We start from the raw sequence: 19,298 nt of genomic DNA, 5'->3' as shown, positions 1-19,298 counted from the left end.
CCAAGCGCAGGTGAAGCGGATCCTGTCCTGCCGGTTCCAGTTGCCTACTTCCAATCCCGAGTTCTAGTCCTGTTCTTCTGTATGTCCGGTTCCAAGATGGTCTTGCCTGCCTCTGCCGCTCCTCGGCAGGGGCCCAAGGGCTCACGATTCCCAGTGCGGCCCCGAGGACCTGACAGCATACCAAGGGCCTCGAGACCGCGACATAAACATCCCTTTGACTGTTCAGAATGTTACGCCAATTTTCTAGCTTTAGGCATCGCTGTGATTTAGATACCTTAATTCACTTACCAGCATCAAATATCTACTCTTTACAGTGCACGTTTTTAATATATATATTTTTGGTGCTCATTGTTCCACATGGGTTTTATTTTTCATTCATTTTCTTTTGCATTTTTCTTTTTTGATGTCCAATAGTTTTTACCACCTTTTTATTACTCATTTTATTTTATTTACTCAAATGTTTTTTGGCGCCTTTTTAAAAAAAATAGATACTATGATTTACAATGTTTTTGGCGCCTTTTTAATTAACGACATTCACTCATATGACATCTCAGTACCACCGACATTATAAATGCACTACTTTTTTTAGCCTTTTATATTATTAGGTATTAAAAGTTTTCTTTTTTTGGTCAGATTTGTTATCACTTACTTATACCATATTCTCGTATGAAATACTCACTGCTTCTTAGCCTGGCTATTTACCCATATCGCAATAAGATATATGCATTTATTCATCTATTATTTATTTATTCATCTACTATGTTAAGTTACTATGTTAATTCAGATTTCTGAAGAACTTCAGCACTAGATCCTCACAACAATTTATCCGGTCTTCAAGTCATACTTTACAACATCAAAGGTACCGATTATTTAATTGTTTTTTTTTGCACATTCACAGTCCATTTATCTCTTTTGGTTATCATATAATCTTTATTTCATTTTATTACATTTTTTTATTTTTATTCCCTATTGTACTTTCATAAAAATCTTTTTAATAAAAATTTGTTTAAAAAAATTTCATTAGCGATTCATTTTTTTAAGAAACATTTCATTACCGATTCATATTTATACATAATATGATTTACTTGTTGTCATTTTATCAAATTTCACCAATGTCATTGTATTCAATGTTTTATGTTTTACATCATTTGTTTCATATATATGTATGCCAGTAGTTTTAACCCTTAATGTTACATCATGTATTTATATATGTTTTTTAATCAGTATGATCCACTGTATAACCCAGCTTAGTGTTTAACTCTCTTTACAATATTTATTTATTTATTTGTTGCATTTGTATCCCACATTTTCCCACCTATTTGCAGGCTCAATGTGGCTTACATTATGCCGTAGTGGCGATCGCCATTATCAGAATGAGAAATACTACTACTACTACTTAACATTTCTAAAGCGCTACTAGGGTTACGCAGCGCTGTACAATTTAACATAGAGGGACAGTCCCTGCTCAAAGAGCTTACAATCTAAAAGACAAGTGAACAGTCAGTCCGATAGGGGCAGTCAAATTGGGGCAGTCTGGATTTCCTGAACGGTAAGAGTTAGGTGCCGAACGCAGCATTGAAGAGGTGGGCTTTAAGCAAAGACTTGAAGATGGGCAGGGAGGGGGCTTGGCGTAAGGGCTCAGAAAGGTTGTTCCAAGCATAGGGTGAGGCGAGGCAGAATGAGCAGAGCCTGGAGTTGGCGGTGGTGGAGAAGGGTACTGAGAGGAGGGATCTGTCCTGTGAATGGAGGTTTCGGGCAGGAACGTAAGGGGAGATGAGGGTAGAAAGGTAGTAAGGGGCAGCAGACTGAGTGCATTTCTAGGTAAGAAGGAGAAGCTTGAATTGAATGCGGTATCTGATTGGAAGCCAGTGAAGTGACCTGAGGAGAGGGGTGATATGAGTATATCGGTTCTGGCAGAATATAAGACATGCAGCAGAGTTCTGAACAGATTGAAGGGGGGATAGATGGCTAAGTGGGAGGCCGGTAAGGAGTAAGTTGCAGTTGTCAAGGCAAGAGGTAATAAGAGCGTGGACGAGAGTTCGGGTGGTGTGTTCAGAGAGGAAAGGGCGTATTTTGCTGATGTTAAAGAGGAAGAAGCGACAGGTCTTGGCTATCTGCTGGATATGCGCAGAGAAGGAGAGGGAGGAGTCAAAGATGACTCCGAGGTTGCGGGCAGATGAGACGGGGAGGATGAGGGTGTTATCAACTGAGATAGAAAGTGGAGGAAGAGGAGAAGTGGGTTTTGGTGGAAAGACGATGAGCTCGGTCTTGGACATGTTCAGTTTCAGGTGGCGGTTGGACATCTAGCAGCAATGTCGGATAAGCAGGCTGATACCTTTGCCTGGGTCTCCGCGGTGATGTCTGGTGTGGAGAGATACAGCTGGGTGTCATCAGCATAGAGATGATACTGGAAACCATGAGATGAGATCAGGGAGCCCAGGGAAGAGGTGTAGATTGAGAAGAGTGGTATTGCATTAAAGTTTGTAATGGTGTCACACTATGCATTCATTCCACATTTGGCTCACTATTCAATTATATATATATATATATATATATATATATATATATATATATATATATATATATATATATATGTTTAATTTCATACATTTATTATATGTGTTTATATTTGTGTATATCCGTTTTTTTTTGTAGATTGATCAGGACCCCTGAGGCAGGTCTTCGGGCTGAAACACGGCCCTGTCAGGCCATCATTACCCTTTACAATAAAGCATCTTTTATCCTCCTTGGACTTACCTCACTGGTTTCTTTTGTTTCTCTTGTAAATAATGTAACATAAGGTGAACAGAGTGATTATAAAGCAGCAGCGTTTTCACGGCCAGGTCTCCAGAAGAATCCATTGCAAAACGGATTGCCGTCTGGACTGAGGCCAATGTTACACGATCCGATACATCACGTTGTGAGTTGCAGGATAGCTCCAATGCCTAATGACAGGATTGATTATGATGCAGTGTGAAGAGAAGCATTGCCTCAACGCTGTGTAAATCTGACGCTGTGGAAAGAATCACCAAAAAGTATTTAAGCTAAGTGCGATTTTGATTTATGCATGTTTTGATGGTTTTTTTTTTTTTTCATTTATAAAATTTTTATTGATCAAACAGATTTACAACATTCAAGAACCTCAGGTTCCTTCAACAATTCAACTTATAAATATACGAACATTTTTCAACACGTCTCTTTTTTCCCCCCCCCCTTGCCCCCTCCCCTCCCCTTCCCCCCCCTTCTCTATTTCTTTAGTTTATCCCACCCTCCTCATTAAATTTCCCTTCAACCAGAAAGAAGAAACTTTTCCAAACGTACCCATTCCTCTGCATTAGGATTATAGCGCCCTTTGCGTTTATCTGTCAACTTTTCCATAGCTGCCATCAATCTAAATTTCTCTACTCATTCTGTCTTTGTGGGTCCCCTAGTTTGTTTCCATTTTAGTGCCACCATTGTTTTTGCAGCGGCCAGACCCATACGCAATATTCTGTTTTGCCATTTCTTCCGCCCTCTGTTTCCCCATCCTAGAAGACACCATTTTGGATCACGGGGGAACACTGTACCCAACATCTTAGTTAATGAGTTTATCACTTCTTTCCAGAACACCTGCAGGACTGGGCAGTCCCACCATATATGAAAATAGGTGCCTTTCTCTTTCTCACACCTCCAACATGTGTCTGAGGCATTGGGAAACATTGCCTTTATTTTATCCGGCGTGTAATACCATCTACTCAATATTTTGTAAGCATTTTCTTTGATAAGAACACAAATGGATGCTCTCTTAACTTCCATACATATTTTCTGCCATTCTGCTTCTGTAAATTCGGTCTCGAGATCTCGCTCCCATGCATACATAAATGGCAACTTTACAAAATCCCGTCCCTTGATATAGTCGTAAAGTTTGGTGATCCCTTTCCCTCTCAGGTCTATATCCCCCCACAAATTTTCAAACTTTTCACTTTTAATTGGGCCCTCTTTCATCCCCTTCTCTTTTATAATATAATCTTTCACTTGAAGGTATGCATACATGTCCGTCTCAGGCAAGTCAAATTCCCTTCTAATATCCGCAAAGTTTTTAATTGAACCATTGTCTAGGAAATCCCGGAATCTAATCAAGCCCTTTTGGAACCATGTGGAAAATGTCCTACCGTCCCTCCCTCCTGGAAATCCAGGTTCCTGGGTAATCCAAGCATAAGTAGATCTGTGCTGTGTTCCCCGTAACCGTTTCTTGAGCATTCCCCACAACATAAGCAGGTGTGAAACAAAAGGGTTTAATGCCATCTTCCTATAATTAACTTCTGGGGTAGAACCCCATAGAAGGGCATCAAGCCGCCCCCCCTGAACAAAAATCTGTTCCAACCTTGTGATAGGCGACAGATCCACTTTGCTCCAAACACTAATTTGTTTCAGTTGAGCTGCCCAATAATACCAAAAAATATTTGGCATACCTCTCCCTCCTTGCTCCACTGCCCTCCATAGTGTCCTCCGTGAAAGTCTAGCTCGCTGCCCTCCCCACACAAACCCACCCAACTCTGTTTGTATCTTTTGAAGCTCCCCCTTTGGGACTGGGATTGGTAGGGTTTGGAACAAAAACAATAATCTAGGTAGAATGTTCATCTTTATGGCTGCTATCCTGCCCCACCATGACAGCCAGCTCATCTTCCATCTATTTAGATCCTTTCGTATTTCTCTGATCAGGGGAACATAATTCAACACAAATAAGCTATCTAAGTCACATGGAATCCAAATACCCAAGTATTTAAAACTAGTGTTTACTACCCGGAATGCAAAATGTCTTCCCATTTGTTCTTTTTCATGTTCTGATATTGTTATTCCCATTATTTCAGATTTGTCGAAGTTTACTTTGAATCCCGACAATGCTCCAAATGCATCTAATTCCCTCATAATTATAGGTAATGTCAGCAATGGTGCTCCCACATAAAATAAGATGTCATCTGCAAATAATGCTATTTTATGATCCCTCCCCCCCATCCTAACCCCTTTAACATCCCTTAATTCTCTAATTCTTTGGGCCAGCGGCTCTATCGAGATCGCAAATAGTAGTGGGGATAAGGGGCACCCCTGCCTAGTTCCCCTTTGAATAGCAAATTGACTTGACCAGCCCCCGTTTACTTTGATCTTTGCCACCGGAGTGGAGTATAGGCCTTTTACCCATCCCACGAAAACACTACCCAATCCCATCTCCAGCATTACTTCCCATAAATACTCCCATTCAACCCGATCAAACGCTTTTTCAGCGTCGACCGTAAGGAGTGCGAGGGAGTCTCCCCTTTTCTGTGCCCCCCAGGTGAGATTTAGGGTGCGTCTAATGTTGTCTGCTACCTGTCGTCGTGCTATGAAGCCTGATTGGTCTTCGTGTATCAGGGAGGGGAGTATCTCCTTCAGCCTCTCAGCCATAATTTTCGCTAGGATCTTAACATCTATATTAATGAGGGAGATTGGTCTGTAGGACCCGCATACTGTTGGATCTCGGCCAGGCTTTAACAACACTGAGATCCCTGCTTCTCGCATACTAAGTGGTGGGTTGCCCTCTACGAAGCAAGCATTCCCTATCCTCACCAATAACAGCCCTAACTCCTGTTGGAAAACTTTATAAAATTTTGCCGTGTACCCATCTAAACCAGGTGATTTCCCTCCCTTTAGGCCTTTTATGACAGACAGTACTTCTTGTAAGTCAATTGGTGCTTCCAGAGCCTCCCTTTGCTCTGGTGTAATCCTCTGCAATTCTAAGTCCTGCAAATATTCTTGTAGTACATCTTTCTGGTGCTCTTTTCCTTTAGTGTACAATTTTGTATAGTATTTCACAAATTGCTCTCTAATGTCTTCATCCCTATAAAACATTGCATCTTTTGCTCCTTTTATTTTAACAATTGTGTTTTTCACCCTTTTCTCACGCAGCCTCCTAGCGAGCATGCTTCCCGCCCTATTGCTAAATTCAAAAAATCGCTGTTGTATCAAGCGTCTCTGAAATTCCATCTTTTTCATCTGTATAGTTTGTAACTCTGATCTCCACTTAAGGAGTTCCTGTAACTGTTGTGTGCCCCCTTCCCGTTGGTGCCTGGCTTCTTGCCTCACCAATTCTCTACGCACCTCCATTTCATGCTGTTCCCGTGTCCTTTTCTGATATGCTCCCTTTCGAATAAGATGTCCCCTGATCACCGCCTTCAAGGCATCCCATAAGGTCCCCTCCCTCACCTCCCCATTGTCATTGATTTCTAGATATTCTTTAATCGCTGTTCGAATCTCCTGACAATCCCCCTCCTGATCCAATAAGGTCTCATTAAGCCGCCAGACCTGTCCACCAACTCGGTGGCCCATGCCCCCCAATGAGATCCATACTGGGGCATGGTCAGATGCATGTATACTTTCAATTTCTGCATTGTTCACCACTCCCCATAGCTCCCTACTACACCATATCGCATCAATCCTTGAGTAAGAGCTTTGGGCATGTGAATAATGAGTGAATGTTTTTTTGGGCTGGATGGTGGAGTCGCCATACATCAATTAGATCTAATTCCCTCATCAATTTTAGTAGTAGGCGCCTACTATTCCCTCCCCCTCCCATCCGTCCTTTGGAATGATCCATTTCATCAACCGGAAAATTAAAGTCCCCCCCCCCAAAATGACCTTGCCTTCCACAAAGTTCGCCAACTCTGCTCTGATATGTTCATAAAACTTTCCCTGACCTACATTAGGGGCATAAACATTTATTAATGTGAGCGGACCCCTATTAGTCTTCCCCTTAATTGCAATACATCTTCCTTCTCCATCTCTATAGATGGCCTCTTTAACAAATTGCAAGTGTTCTTTCACGTAAATGACCAAACCTCCTGTTTTACTCCCTCTGGGATCAGCCAATGTAAAGCCTTCTCCTATACCCTTATTCAAAATTAATGGCGTGTCCTGTGTCCTAACATGGGTTTCTTGCAACATAGTAATATCCCATTTCATTCTACGCAATTCTCTAAAGATAATACTTCTCTTTTTTGGGCAGTTTAAACCATTAATATTCCACGATCCCACTTTTAACCCCCCTCCCGTCCCTCCCCCCCTCCCCAGAACCCCCCCTCCCCCCTCCCCCCATTGGGCCTGTCCCGTACCTGGCTGCCACCCTCTCCAGCCAGTTTGCCCTTAAGGAAGTGAATCCCCCCCAGATCCGGGCCAAGCAGCCTTTAAAGTGAAACCACTCTCTAATCAGCACTCCCCTCATTTTTCCACTCTAAACATTTTCCCCTCATGCCAGTGTCACAATTGTTCCCCCCTTCCTTCCCCTTCCAGCTTTCCCTCTATGCAAAATTATGTCCTGAAAGTCCGTACTCTATACTGTTCAGGTTCCATCTTCAGTCTCAAGGTCCTGTCGCTCCGCACTCTGTGAAAGGCGCTCCCACCGCCCCTGCACCTTCTGCCAGCCATTCTGCTCCTTTCTGACTGGGCTTCGTTGTTGCTGCTGCTGCTGTGTCCCAGCAGCCTCTTTCGGGAGGTCTGTACAGCCCATTTCACTCAGTACTTTCCAGGCCCCCACATGCGAATGTAGCCTCCGGGTGATGTTGCCAGCTGTTATTTGTATTCCAAACGGGTGCAACCACCGGTACCGCAACCCTGCTTTCTGTAAATAAGTCGTGACTTCTTTAAAATCTCTGCGCCTTTGCAATGTTTTTCGCGCCAAGTCCTGAAAGACTGTAATTTTCCCTGATTTCCACTCGACTACTCCCATGGCTCTCGCTTTCCGCCATATTGCCTCTTTAGTTGGAAATTTGTGGAAACAAGCTATTATGTCTCTCGGTATTCCACCTCTCTGCGGGCCTAAACTTCTATGTGCCCTTTCTATTTCCACCGTCTCCATTTCCACGGCCTCGCTAGAGCTACTGCCTTGTTGGAACAGGAATGTACAGAAATCTTTAACTGTTTGTACAGCGTCTTTAAATTGGTCTTCCTCTGGTATTCCCTTAAAGCGCAAGTTGCATCGTCGTGTGCGATTTTCCAGATCTTCCAATATTGCCTCCATCTCTTTTGTTGTTTGTTTCTCTGCTTTTAGGGACTTCTGGAGCTCTGTCACCTCTTCCGTTAAGGCCTCCGCCTTTTCCTCCGTCTCTGCCAGCCTGTTCCCGATCTCCAGTGCTTTTTTTGTAGAAAAAAAGGTGCCGGTACTCATTGTGGGCGGGGTCACCACACATGGCACCGCCCCATTATAGCCACACCCACATTAGCCACACTCCTTTTACCAGCCATGGCGCATATAAACAGACATCATTGAAAATATTATACTAGTATAGGAGAAAAAATAAATTTTTTTTTTTTCATTATAAATAATTTCTGTAAGCTCTTACAGCTCCGGTATACCCAGTGCAAAATAAGACAAATTCCAAACACTAAAATGAAAATAAAATGATTTTTTCTACCTTTGTTGTCTGGTGACTTTGTTTTTCTATCCATATTGGTCCCAGTCTCTGATTCTGCTGCTCTCTATCTGTTCTCTTAACTCCGTTTCCAGGGCTTTCTTTCCATTTATTTCTTTACTTTCCTCCTTTCTTCTTCTTTTGTTGCCCTGCATCCATAAGTAAAAGCTGGGTCCTCCTCCATGGAATTGACTGGAGGAGGTATAACATGGATCCAGCTTTTGCCTATTTTCTCCATCCATGTGCAGTTTTTCTCCTCTTCCCTTTCCCTCATCTCCATCCATGTGCATCTTCTTTTTTCTTTCCTCCCCTCCATTCATGTCCAGCACTTCTCCTCTCTCTTCCCCTCCATCCATGTCCAGCATTTCTCATCTCTCTTCCCTCCTCTATATCCATATAAAGCAATAATTCTCTCTCCCCTCTCCTCCATCCAAGTCAGCATTTCTCCTCTCTCCTAGCCAACTCCTCCATCCATGTCCAGCAATTCTCCTCTATCTCCTGCTCTCCTCTCCATCCATTTCTAGCATTTCTCCTCTCTCTCCTCTCATCCATGTCCAGCAATTCTCTCTTCCCTGTCCAGCGATTCTCCTCTCTCCCCTCCATGTCCAGCAATTCTCTCTTCCCTGTCCTCCCCTCCCCGTCCAGCAATTCTCCTCTCTCCCCTCCATGTCCAGCAATTCTCTCTTGCCTGCCCTCCCCTCCATGATCAGCAATTATCTCATCCCTGCCCTCCCATCAATGTCCAGCAATTCTCTCTACCCTGCCCTTCCCATGTCCAGCAATTCTCTCTCCCTTGCCCTTCCCTCCCATCCCATGTCCAGCAATTCTCTCTCCCCTGCCCTTCCCTCCCATCCCATGTCCAGCAATTCTCTCTCCCCTGCTCTTCCCTCCCATCCCATGTCCAGCAATTCTCTCTCCCCTGCTCTTCCCTCCCATCCCATGTCCAGCAATTCTCTCTACCTGCCCTTCCCATGTCCAGCAATTCTCTCTCCCTTGCCCTTCCCTCCCATCCCATCCTATGTCCAGCAATTCTCTCTCCCTTGCCCTTCCCTCCCATCCCATTGATTTCCAGCAGTTCTCTCTCCCCTGCCCTTCCCTCCCATTATTTCCAGCGATTCTCCGCCTCTCCCCTGCCCTCCCATCGACGTGCAGCGATTTTTCTGTCCCTCCCCTGCCCTCACCTCTCTCAGTCATATCCAGCGATTCTTCGTCCCTCAGCGTCCTCCTTCACTGCCTGCCAGCCAGCGTCGGACTCAGAAGCGAACGGTGCAGGCAGCGATTGGCTGACAGCGTCGTAGCTTCCCTCTGCAAGTCCCGCCTATGCGTAAACAGGAAGTTGTAGGCGGGACATGCAAAGGGAAGCTACGACGCTGCCAGCCAATCGCTGCCTGCACCGTTCGCTTCTGAGTCCGACGCTGGCTGGCAGGCAGTGAAGGAGGACGCTGAGGGACGAAGAATCGCTGGATATGAGAGAGGTGAGGGCAGGGGAGGGACGGAAAAATCGCTGCACGTCGATGGGAGGGCAGGAGAGAGGCGGAGAATCGCTGGAAGTAATGGGAGGGGAGGGGAGGAGGAGGAGAAAAAGGTGCCGGTACGCCGTACCGTTGCGTACCGGCACAAAAAAAGCACTGCCGATCTCCCGCATCTCTTCTCGCAACTCCGATACTGCAGTGTGGATACTGCGTCTCGTCGTTACCAGCTCCGTTTTGAGTTCTTTGAACCAGCGTACAAAATCTTGCTTACTGATCTCAGTATCGCTAGTCGCATACTCCTCAAGGTCTGGCTCCGAGTCATAGTCCTCAGCCGCCATCTTGGTCCCTCGTGTTACCGCTCGGGAACCTGCTGCTTTGCTCGCAGTCGGGGCCTCAGACGCAAATTTAAATTTGGCCAGTTTTTTCTTCGCTGCCATCGCTTCCGCGATTGATGTGTTTGAGGGGTTTTTCGCTTCGTTTTATCGGGGAGGTGCTGAGAATCGTCCCGGAATGGACGGAGCTCTGCAATTAGGCTTCCATCTCCAGGGGCTGACGTCACTTCCTCCCGTTTTGATGGTTTTTTTATGTTATTAAAGAGACAATTTAGTTGGAGGTTTTTCTGACCCATGATTACTTTTTGACTGGTTACAGCTGAAAGTGGTCACACTTGAAGTCTACACGGTAGTATTGTCTGTACCAGTTCAAATGACGTCTTTTCCTCCAGTTTTTGGATAATTGACACATGTACACATATGTTTCCTTGAGTTTTTTGATTACTTCACCAGTTTTTTAAAGGTATTTCTTGCTTTTTGGTTGGTGAAAAAGATCTTAATTGTGATATTTTGTCTTGAGAACATTAGTGCGTGGCCATTAATTAAAAAAAATTGGGAAATCAGCCATTTTACTGCTGTGGTAGATCATGGCCTTAGCGAGCAAAGCAAGGGCAAGCTAAGGCCACTCTTTCCTATATCTTTGTAAAAGGATCCCTTAATGTATAACAATCATTAGAGCCAAAAAACAATCCTTCAGAAAGTGGAGAAGAGAACCAACTGAAAGTAACAGGATAGATCATAAGGAATGCCAAGCCAAATGCAAAGCGGAGATAAGGAGGGCAAAAAAGGACTTTGAGAAGAAATTAGCGTTGGAAGCAAAAATACATAGTAAAAATTTTTTTAGATACATTAAAAGCAGGAAACCGGCCAAAGAGTCGGTTGGGCCGCTGGACGAAAATGGTGTTAAAGGGGCGATCAAGGAGGACAAAGCCGTAGCGGAGAAATTAAATGAATTCTTTGCTTCGGTCTTCACCGAGGAGGATTTGGGGGGGACACCGGTGCCGGAAAGAATATTTGAAGCGGGGGAGTCGGAGAAACTAAACAAATTCTCTGTAACCTTGGAGGATGTAATGGGTCAGTTCAGCAAGCTGAAGAGTAGTAAATCACCGGGACCTGATGGTATTCATCCCAGAGTATTAATAGAACTAAAAAATGAACTTGCGGAGCTACTGTTAGAAATATGCAATCTGTCCCTAAAATCGAGTGTAATACCGGAAGACTGGAGGGTAGCCAATGTTACTCCGATTTTTAAGAAGGGTTCCAGAGGAGATCCGGGAAATTATAGACCGGTGAGTCTGACGTCGGTGCCGGGCAAGATGGTGGAGGCTATTATTAAGAATAAAATTGCAGAGCATATACAAAAACATGGACTGATGAGACAAAGTCAGCACGGATTTAGTGAAGGGAAGTCTTGCCTCACCAATCTAATGCATTTTTTTGAGGGGGTAAGCAAACATGTGGACAATGGGGAGCCGGTTGATATTGTATATCTGGATTTTCAGAAGGCGTTTGACAAAGTGCCGCACGAAAGACTCCTGAAGAAATTGCAAAGTCATGGAATCGGAGGTAGGGTATTATTATGGATTAAGAACTGGTTGAAGGATAGGAAGCAGAGAGTAGGATTGCGTGGCCAGTATTCTCAGTGGAGGAGGGTAGTTAGTGGGGTCCCGCAGGGGTCTGTGCTGGGTCCGTTGCTTTTTAATGTATTTATAAATGACCTAGAGATGGGAATAACTAGTGAGGTAATTAAATTTGCCGATGACACAAAATTATTCAGGGTCGTCAAGTCGCAGGAGGAATGTGAACGATTACAGGAGGACCTTGCGAGACTGGGAGAATGGGCGTGCAAGTGGCAGATGAAGTTCAATGTTGACAAATGCAAAGTGATGCATGTGGGTAAGAGGAACCCGAATTATAGCTACGTCTTGCAAGGTTCCGCGTTAGGAGTTACGGATCTAGAAAGGGATCTGGGTGTCGTCGTCGATGATACGCTGAAACCTTCTGCTCAGTGTGCTGCTGCGGCTAGGAAAGCGAATAGAATGTTGGGTGTTATTAGGAAGGGTATGGAGTCCAGGTGTGCGGATGTTATAATGCCGTTGTATCGATCCATGGTGCGACCGCACCTGGAGTATTGTGTTCAGTACTGGTCTCCGTATCTCAAAAAAGATATAGTAGAATTGGAAAAGGTACAGCGAAGGGCGACGAAAATGATAGTGGGGATGGGATGACTTTCCTATGAAGAGAGGCTGAGAAGGCTAGGGCTTTTCAGCTTGGAGAAGAGACGGCTGAGGGGAGATATGATAGAAGTGTATAAAATAATGAGTGGAATGGATCGGGTGGATGTGAAGCGACTGTTCACGCTATCCAAAAATACTAGGACTAGAGGGCATGAGTTGAAGCTACAGTGTGGTAAATTTAAAACGAATCGGAGAAAATTTTTCTTCACCCAACGTGTAATTAGACTCTGGAATTCGTTGCCGGAGAACATGGTACGGGCGGTTAGCTTGACGGAGTTTAAAAAGGGGTTAGATAGATTCCTAAAGGACAAGTCCATAGACCGCTATTAAATGGACTTGGAAAAATTCCGCATTTTTAGGTATAACTTGTCTGGAATGTTTTTACGTTTGGGGAGCGTGCCAGGTGCCCTTGACCTGGATTGGCCACTGTCGGTGACAGGATGCTGGGCTAGATGGACCTTTGGTCTTTCCCAGTATGGCACTACTTATGTACTTATGTACTTATGTAATATGGATGCACACTCACAAATTATTTGGTTTCTCGGGGATGTATCAAAATACACACTCTGTGATCCTTCTGAACAGAGATTCTAGAAAAAAAGAAGGAAAGCAGAAGAACTGAGAGAATGGAGGTTTTGCTGGAAAATGCAACTCAATCTCTAATAGGTGTCTACTTTTCTTTCTAGAATACTACGTAGTGTAACTGTGCATAAGTGGTTAGGAGTAAACACTTACATTACAATGCTTGCACCTACATTCTGGACTTAAGCACATAAGTTATAGTATTCTATAAGTTATGAACACAAGTGTGAGCCCCTCATGCTCTGCCCATGAGAATGTCCACCCACAAACAATGCACTTTGGCAGATATCTATATAATTATAGAATAATGTATAGCCAGATTAGTGGAATTTATGCACATGTATGTCAGTATCCTGGTCATTTATGTGCATATTTGGTGCCTAAATGTTAGTGCCCATCGTAGTGGCAAAAGTTTGCTGCTGAACATAAAAAAAAATTTCCCAACCCACTTCCCATTTTTAAGTGTATAATTTATTTTGCCTGTTTTCTAGAGTTGATTGATGATCCATATGTACAACTAAACGTGGGTTTTTAAATCGCATGAGCCCTTACTGTAAGTGAACATGTGGTAATTTGACAAAATGGAATGGCATTAACCAGGGGCGTAGCTACGTGGAGCCACGGGGGCATGGGCCCCTGTAGATTTGGCCCTGGCCCTCCCCGCTGTCAACCCTCCCCCGCCACCGTCGGGTACCTTTGCTGGTGGAGGTCCCCAACCCCTGCCAGTCAAAGTCCTCTTCTCCGGCGCGGCTGCATTGCTGATCTGCAAGGGCAGGCTTCTGTTTCTGTGAGTCTGACGTCCTGCAGGACGTCACTCACAGAAACAGAAGGCTGCCCTTGCAGATCAGCAACACGGCCGCGCAGGCAGAAACAGAAGCCTACCCTTGCAGATCAGCAATGCGGCAGTGCAGAAGAGGACTGGCTGGTGGGGGTTGGGGACTCCCGCCAGCAAAGGCACCCGACGGCGGGAGAGGGTTGGCGGCGATGGGAAGAGGAGGTCGAAGGGGTTGGCGCTGGGGGGGGGGTCAAAGGTGGTGCTGGCAGTGGGGAGGTCAAAAATGGCAGGGGCGTGTCAGCGACATCAGGGGGGGGGCTAAAATGTGCCCCGCACCTTGAGCTCTGGAGCCCCCTCTCGCCTGGCTACGTCCCTGGAACCCCCCCCCCCCCCCCCCAAATAGGAAAAAGCCATTTTTTTTTTACGGCTGGGGTAGTGTGCAGGAACGTCCTGGGTGAGAATATGCTAAGGCCAGTTTTTACAGCGTACAAGGGCCCCAAAGAACTGAAAGATTATGAAAGTGAGAAAGCCTTTAAACGACTGAAATACCCTCCTAACAAGTGAGACGCAGAGCATGGCTGCTAGGTTATTTGGAAAATATTTTTAGCAGCTTTCTACAAAGAGTGAGGAGAATAATGAAGGTCTATTGAGACAGGGCTACCTTTTTTTCTTCTTTACCACCGGCGCCCAAGACAAGACCTTAAGACAGACTTCTCATCTCAACTACAACCATTACCCATCCCTCCCCCCGCGCGACGTCACTCAGAACCCGCTGCTGCCCGCCTTCTTCTGTGACGTCACCGGGAGCTCGGAAGCGCCTGCCGCCTGTGCTTATCAGCCGCGCACAGCAAGGAGGTTTGTGGCTATGGTGCGCATGCCCCATCATCAGGATGAGGAGGAAGTTAAAAAAAAACACAACTTCCTCTCGGCCGCGAAGCCGGCACCGGCAAAGGTCTGCAGTAGCAGCAAGCGGCCGTTACTTCGAGGTGCCTTGGTTTGGGCCAAGTAGGGGCTTGAGAATGAGTTCCGAACAATGGAGAAGCCGTGGCAAAGGCAGGGGCCGGGGTCGCGGAAGCCAGGGCAGGTCCTCGCAGCAGGGGGACGATGACGGTGGGGGAGGCCAACGCGTGCGGCCTCCTGCCCACCTGAAGGGCCGAGAGATCGGATTGTGGTACGCCAGGAGACAGGGCAACCGCTGCAAAGAGATGGAGAGGATGCAGGTTAGGCCACCTCTTTCCCTCTTTAACGTTTCCGACCGGCTTATGCGACGCGCCCCCCTCTCCTCACTGTGATTGAGTAGAAAGTATCCTCAAGGAACCTGGAACGTCTTTATCTGCGTGGTCTGGGTACATGCTAACAAAACAGTTCTATAGAGACAGCTTTTGAATAATTATCATTGTAGACTGTAGATGTCTTGGGGGGGGAGGGGGGTTAAAGTATCCTTTTGTCAGGGGATGAAGTTGGGTTAATTGTTTTCGTGTGATTGTTATTTTTTATCTGTAATATGTACCTGAATGCAGCTCACTTTGAGCTGCTGCTTGAAAAAGGCGTGAGCAAATCTAAAGTAAAAAAAAAAAATCTAAAATTGCATTTGAAAATTGTTTTATTTACCTTACCCTTTTTTAGTAGTAGCTCATGAAGTTACACTAAGGTATAGTAGGTTTCTTTTGAGTGTATTAGGTGTTTCCCTGTCACAGTCTGAGGGCTAGTTTTACTAAAGTAAAAAGGTCTTGTTGCATAAAATTCATGTGGTAAATAATGGTACATTAATGTGTGGGTGATGTATTAGCACCTTTTAATAAGTCTAGTTTTAAGTTTATACCTTCCTGTCTCCCAGACTCTCACCTATCCACCCCCATCCTGTTAGATTGTCACTGAAATGCTTTGATGTTTCTCTCAGATATACTGTCATTGCCCTCCTGTCTCCATGCATATAGACTGTCACTGAAATGCTTTGATGTTTCACTCATATATACTGTCATCTACCAACATTTGCTTATTTCCGATCTGACGAAGAAGGGCAGCCTTTGAAAGCTAATCAAGAAATGTATTTAAGTTATGTCCAATAAAAAAGGTATATTTTCTTTTCCATGTTTTATTTTGTTTTATTTTTATTGATTACCTTTAAAAGTGGACTAACATGGCTACTACACCTCTCTAATCAACTTTATACCTGTGACAGTGGAAGAGTAAGGTTTTTTTTTTTACTAAGTTAGAAACAGAAACATGATGGCAGAATAAAGGCCAAATGGCCCATCCAGTCTGCCCATTCTCTTAAACCCCTAACCTTTCCTTTTCCTATGCGATCCCATGTGCTTATCCCATGCCTTCTTAAATTCTGACCCAGTCCTCGACTCCACAACCTCCACTGGGAGGCCATTCCACGCTTCCACCACCTTTTCTGTGTACTTTCTTAGATTACTCCTAAGCCTGTTCCCTCTTAACTTCATCATATGCCCCCACGTTCCAGAGTTTTCCTTCAGTTGTAAAAGGCTCACTTCTTGTACATTAATGCCCTTGAGATATTTAAACGTCTCTATCATATCTCCTTTCTCCCTTCGCTATTCCAGCATATACATGTTGAGGTTCCTAAGCTTGTCCCTATATTTTTTGTGTTCAAGACTGCTTACTAATTTTGTAGCTGCCCTCTGAACCGACTCCATCCTGTTTATATCTTTCTGTAGGTGCGGTCTCCAGAACTGCACTCAGTACTCTAAATGAGGCCTCACCAGAGACTTATACAAGGGCACTATCACCTCCTTTTTCCTGCTGACATCCCTCTCCTTATGCACCCAAGCATCCTTCTGGCTTTGACCATTGCTTTTTCTACCTGTTTGGAAGCTTTAAGGTCATCAGACACAATCACCCCCAAGTCCCATTCTTCCTTTGTACACTGAAGCACTTCACCCCCTATATTATACTGCTCCCTCAGATTCTTGTGATCCAAGTGCATGACCCTGCATTTTTTAGCATTAAATCTTAGTTACCAAATATCGGTCCATTCCTCCAGCTTCGCTAGGTCCTTCCTGATGTCATTCATACCCTCCATGGTGTCCACCCTGTTGCAGAGTTTGGTAGTAAATGGGCTGAACATGTCCTTAAACGGGCCTTTCCTGCATTCTAAGCTCATTTCTAGTGTGGCTGTCAAAAAGGACTTTTAAAAAATATATATATATATATTTGTTGCATTTCTGCCCATGCAGTGATGTTAGTATTAGTGCCCAGCCATTTAAAAAAGGTAATGGTGGGGGACTTATCACATCCTATTTCTCATTTTCGATCCCTGACATGCACCTCTCAAAAATAAATGAATACTACGTGCTTAGCACGGATATCAAGACTAATGTGGAATGCTTTAATGTGTCCTGCATTAGATGTGCATTAGTGCCTAACGTAGCCTAGTAAAAGGGCCCATAAGTGACTTGCCAAGTCACAAGAAGCAACTGTGACTTTCTTGGTACTCGCCCTGCTTCTCTAACCATTAGGTTACTCTTGTATGCCAAACATGTTATATGCTCAGGCTTAGTGTCATCTGTTGGTAATCCACTGTGAGGCGCTGGGTATCACCTTGCTTACATCTCTCTCCATTAATATATTATGATCTACCAGATCAAAAGCATTGGAAAGGTCAAATTGTATTAGCAGAACCTGCTGACCATTATATGTGTTTGAATTTCTGATATGAGTATACTTAGAGCTGTTTTGGTACTATATCTACTACGAAATCCCAGTTGAGTTGAATGTAGGATACTGAAGCGATCTATTAATTGAGTAGCCATAATACCTTCGGTAACTTTCACAAATAATGGAATTGATGCAACTGACCTGCAATTTGGCACTTGACAAAGTTTGCCATTTTGATCTTTTGGTATCGGGGTAAGAATATTACCTAAGTGTGCAGGGAATGTACCAGCTCTAAAATTTTCCTCTAACCAATTTAGTAAAACTACCAATCATGCTCCTGGTCTCAGGCTGTACATGCACAGACTTCAGGACAAAATTTAAGACTTTCTTCACAATCATTTCCATAAAAGTAACTTTATGCCATGTTCTTAGGAGGTTCCAGCTGCTTCAGGACTGAAACAGCTTGTCACTGTTTGCAATGGTTTTGTATTTAATGTTGTGATTATTTGCACAGATAGTTATATTTGTTTCATTATTAGTTTATCTGTAGTATAGTTTTGAAGGTTGGTATATTAACTATCAAAATAAACTGTTGGCTGAAGTCTTCTCAAAACTTGGATGAGAGTAGCATAACATTTTTAAGGGGCCAGCCTTGAAATATTAGACCCCATTCAATTATTTTCCTTCTCTGGCAATATGCATTTTAAAAATATTTAGGACCCTGTTTACTAAGGTGCACTAGCGTTTTAGTGTACGCTAACCATGTAGACGCCCATAGGAAAATGTTATGGGCATCTACATGGTTAGTGTGCACTAATGCTCAGCGAGCACTAAAAATGCTAATGCACCTCTAGTGCAGCTTAGTAAACAAGACCCTTAATTTTTAAATTACTTAGGGCCCTGTTTACTAAACCATGTTATAGGCACGTTAGCATTTTTAGCGCGCGTTAACCGTGTACATGCCTACAATATCCCTATAGGCGCCCACACTGTTAGCGCATGCGCTGATTGTAGGCATGTTAAAACCATTAATGCGCCTTAATAAACAGGGCCCTTAAATTGCTCTCTTATTGCAAGTAATGTGCATTTATAGTGTTCTGTCGGTGATCTCTCTTACCTCGCAGGTACTGTAAAGTTGCCTTTTGATATTCATAATTCTGGTCCTGAGGTTGGCTTTGTTCACAATTAACATTTTAACTCTTTTTGATTAATCAGAGAGCTGTTGTTCATATGGACGAATCTAGAGAGGAGCACATTACGCAGCTGTTGAGCTCAGTCCAAAGTAAAAGCGATGACAGAGAGGTATCCTGGCGTTCTTCTGGAAATAAATGGTACAGCCATCCATTTTTCTCACATCTACAGATCGTGGTTATTTTGCAGTTGAAAATTATCTATATATATATAAAAGGCAACTCCAACGTTCTATGAAGCCTCCAGCCGGAAGTGTGAAGCGCCAGAGATATCCGGTTTCCCCATGAGTGAAGGAAAACAGCACAGCACGAAATCCCTCTCTCTGTAACAGTGAAGGACTCAGAGGGGGGATGGGAGAGAGACGCCCCGCACTCTCTCTGTAACACAAACACAGTACAGCAGGAAACAACACTGAAGGACTGGACTCGGAGGGAGGAGGGGAGGGAGAGAGGGCAGAGGGCAGGGACACTCCCACATGCACACTCTGAAGAAAACCTTGCTAGCCCCCCATTTAATTTGCATCAGAAACGGGGCTTTTTTACTAGTACATGATAATGCAATAAATGTGAGACATTATCTAGGATCTGTTTTTTTATTTTATTTAAAATCTGTAGTTTATTTTGTTCAAAATTATAGCAAGATGTTCAGTTAGACTCATGGACAAC

General features: G+C 44.2%; 1 protein-coding gene across 1 annotated transcript in view; it reads left to right on the top strand.

The window, feature by feature from the left end:
* The first annotated feature begins 14,683 nt into the window (after positions 1-14,683).
* The window catches only part of DHX36 (DEAH-box helicase 36), a 99,730-nt gene continuing 95,115 nt past the window's right edge, over positions 14,684-19,298 (top strand). Inside the window, exons 1-2 of the mRNA XM_030216102.1 lie at positions 14,684-15,038; positions 18,658-18,773. Of these exons, the coding sequence (XP_030071962.1) occupies positions 14,709-15,038; positions 18,658-18,773 (446 nt within the window). The 5' untranslated portion in view covers positions 14,684-14,708. The remainder of the gene's footprint in view (positions 15,039-18,657; positions 18,774-19,298) is intronic.

This window comes from Microcaecilia unicolor, chromosome 10 (genome assembly GCF_901765095.1).
Source record: "Microcaecilia unicolor chromosome 10, aMicUni1.1, whole genome shotgun sequence".
In the NCBI taxonomy this organism is placed as follows: domain Eukaryota; kingdom Metazoa; phylum Chordata; class Amphibia; order Gymnophiona; family Siphonopidae; genus Microcaecilia; species Microcaecilia unicolor.
This window is presented reverse-complemented; position numbering and strand designations above follow the sequence as displayed.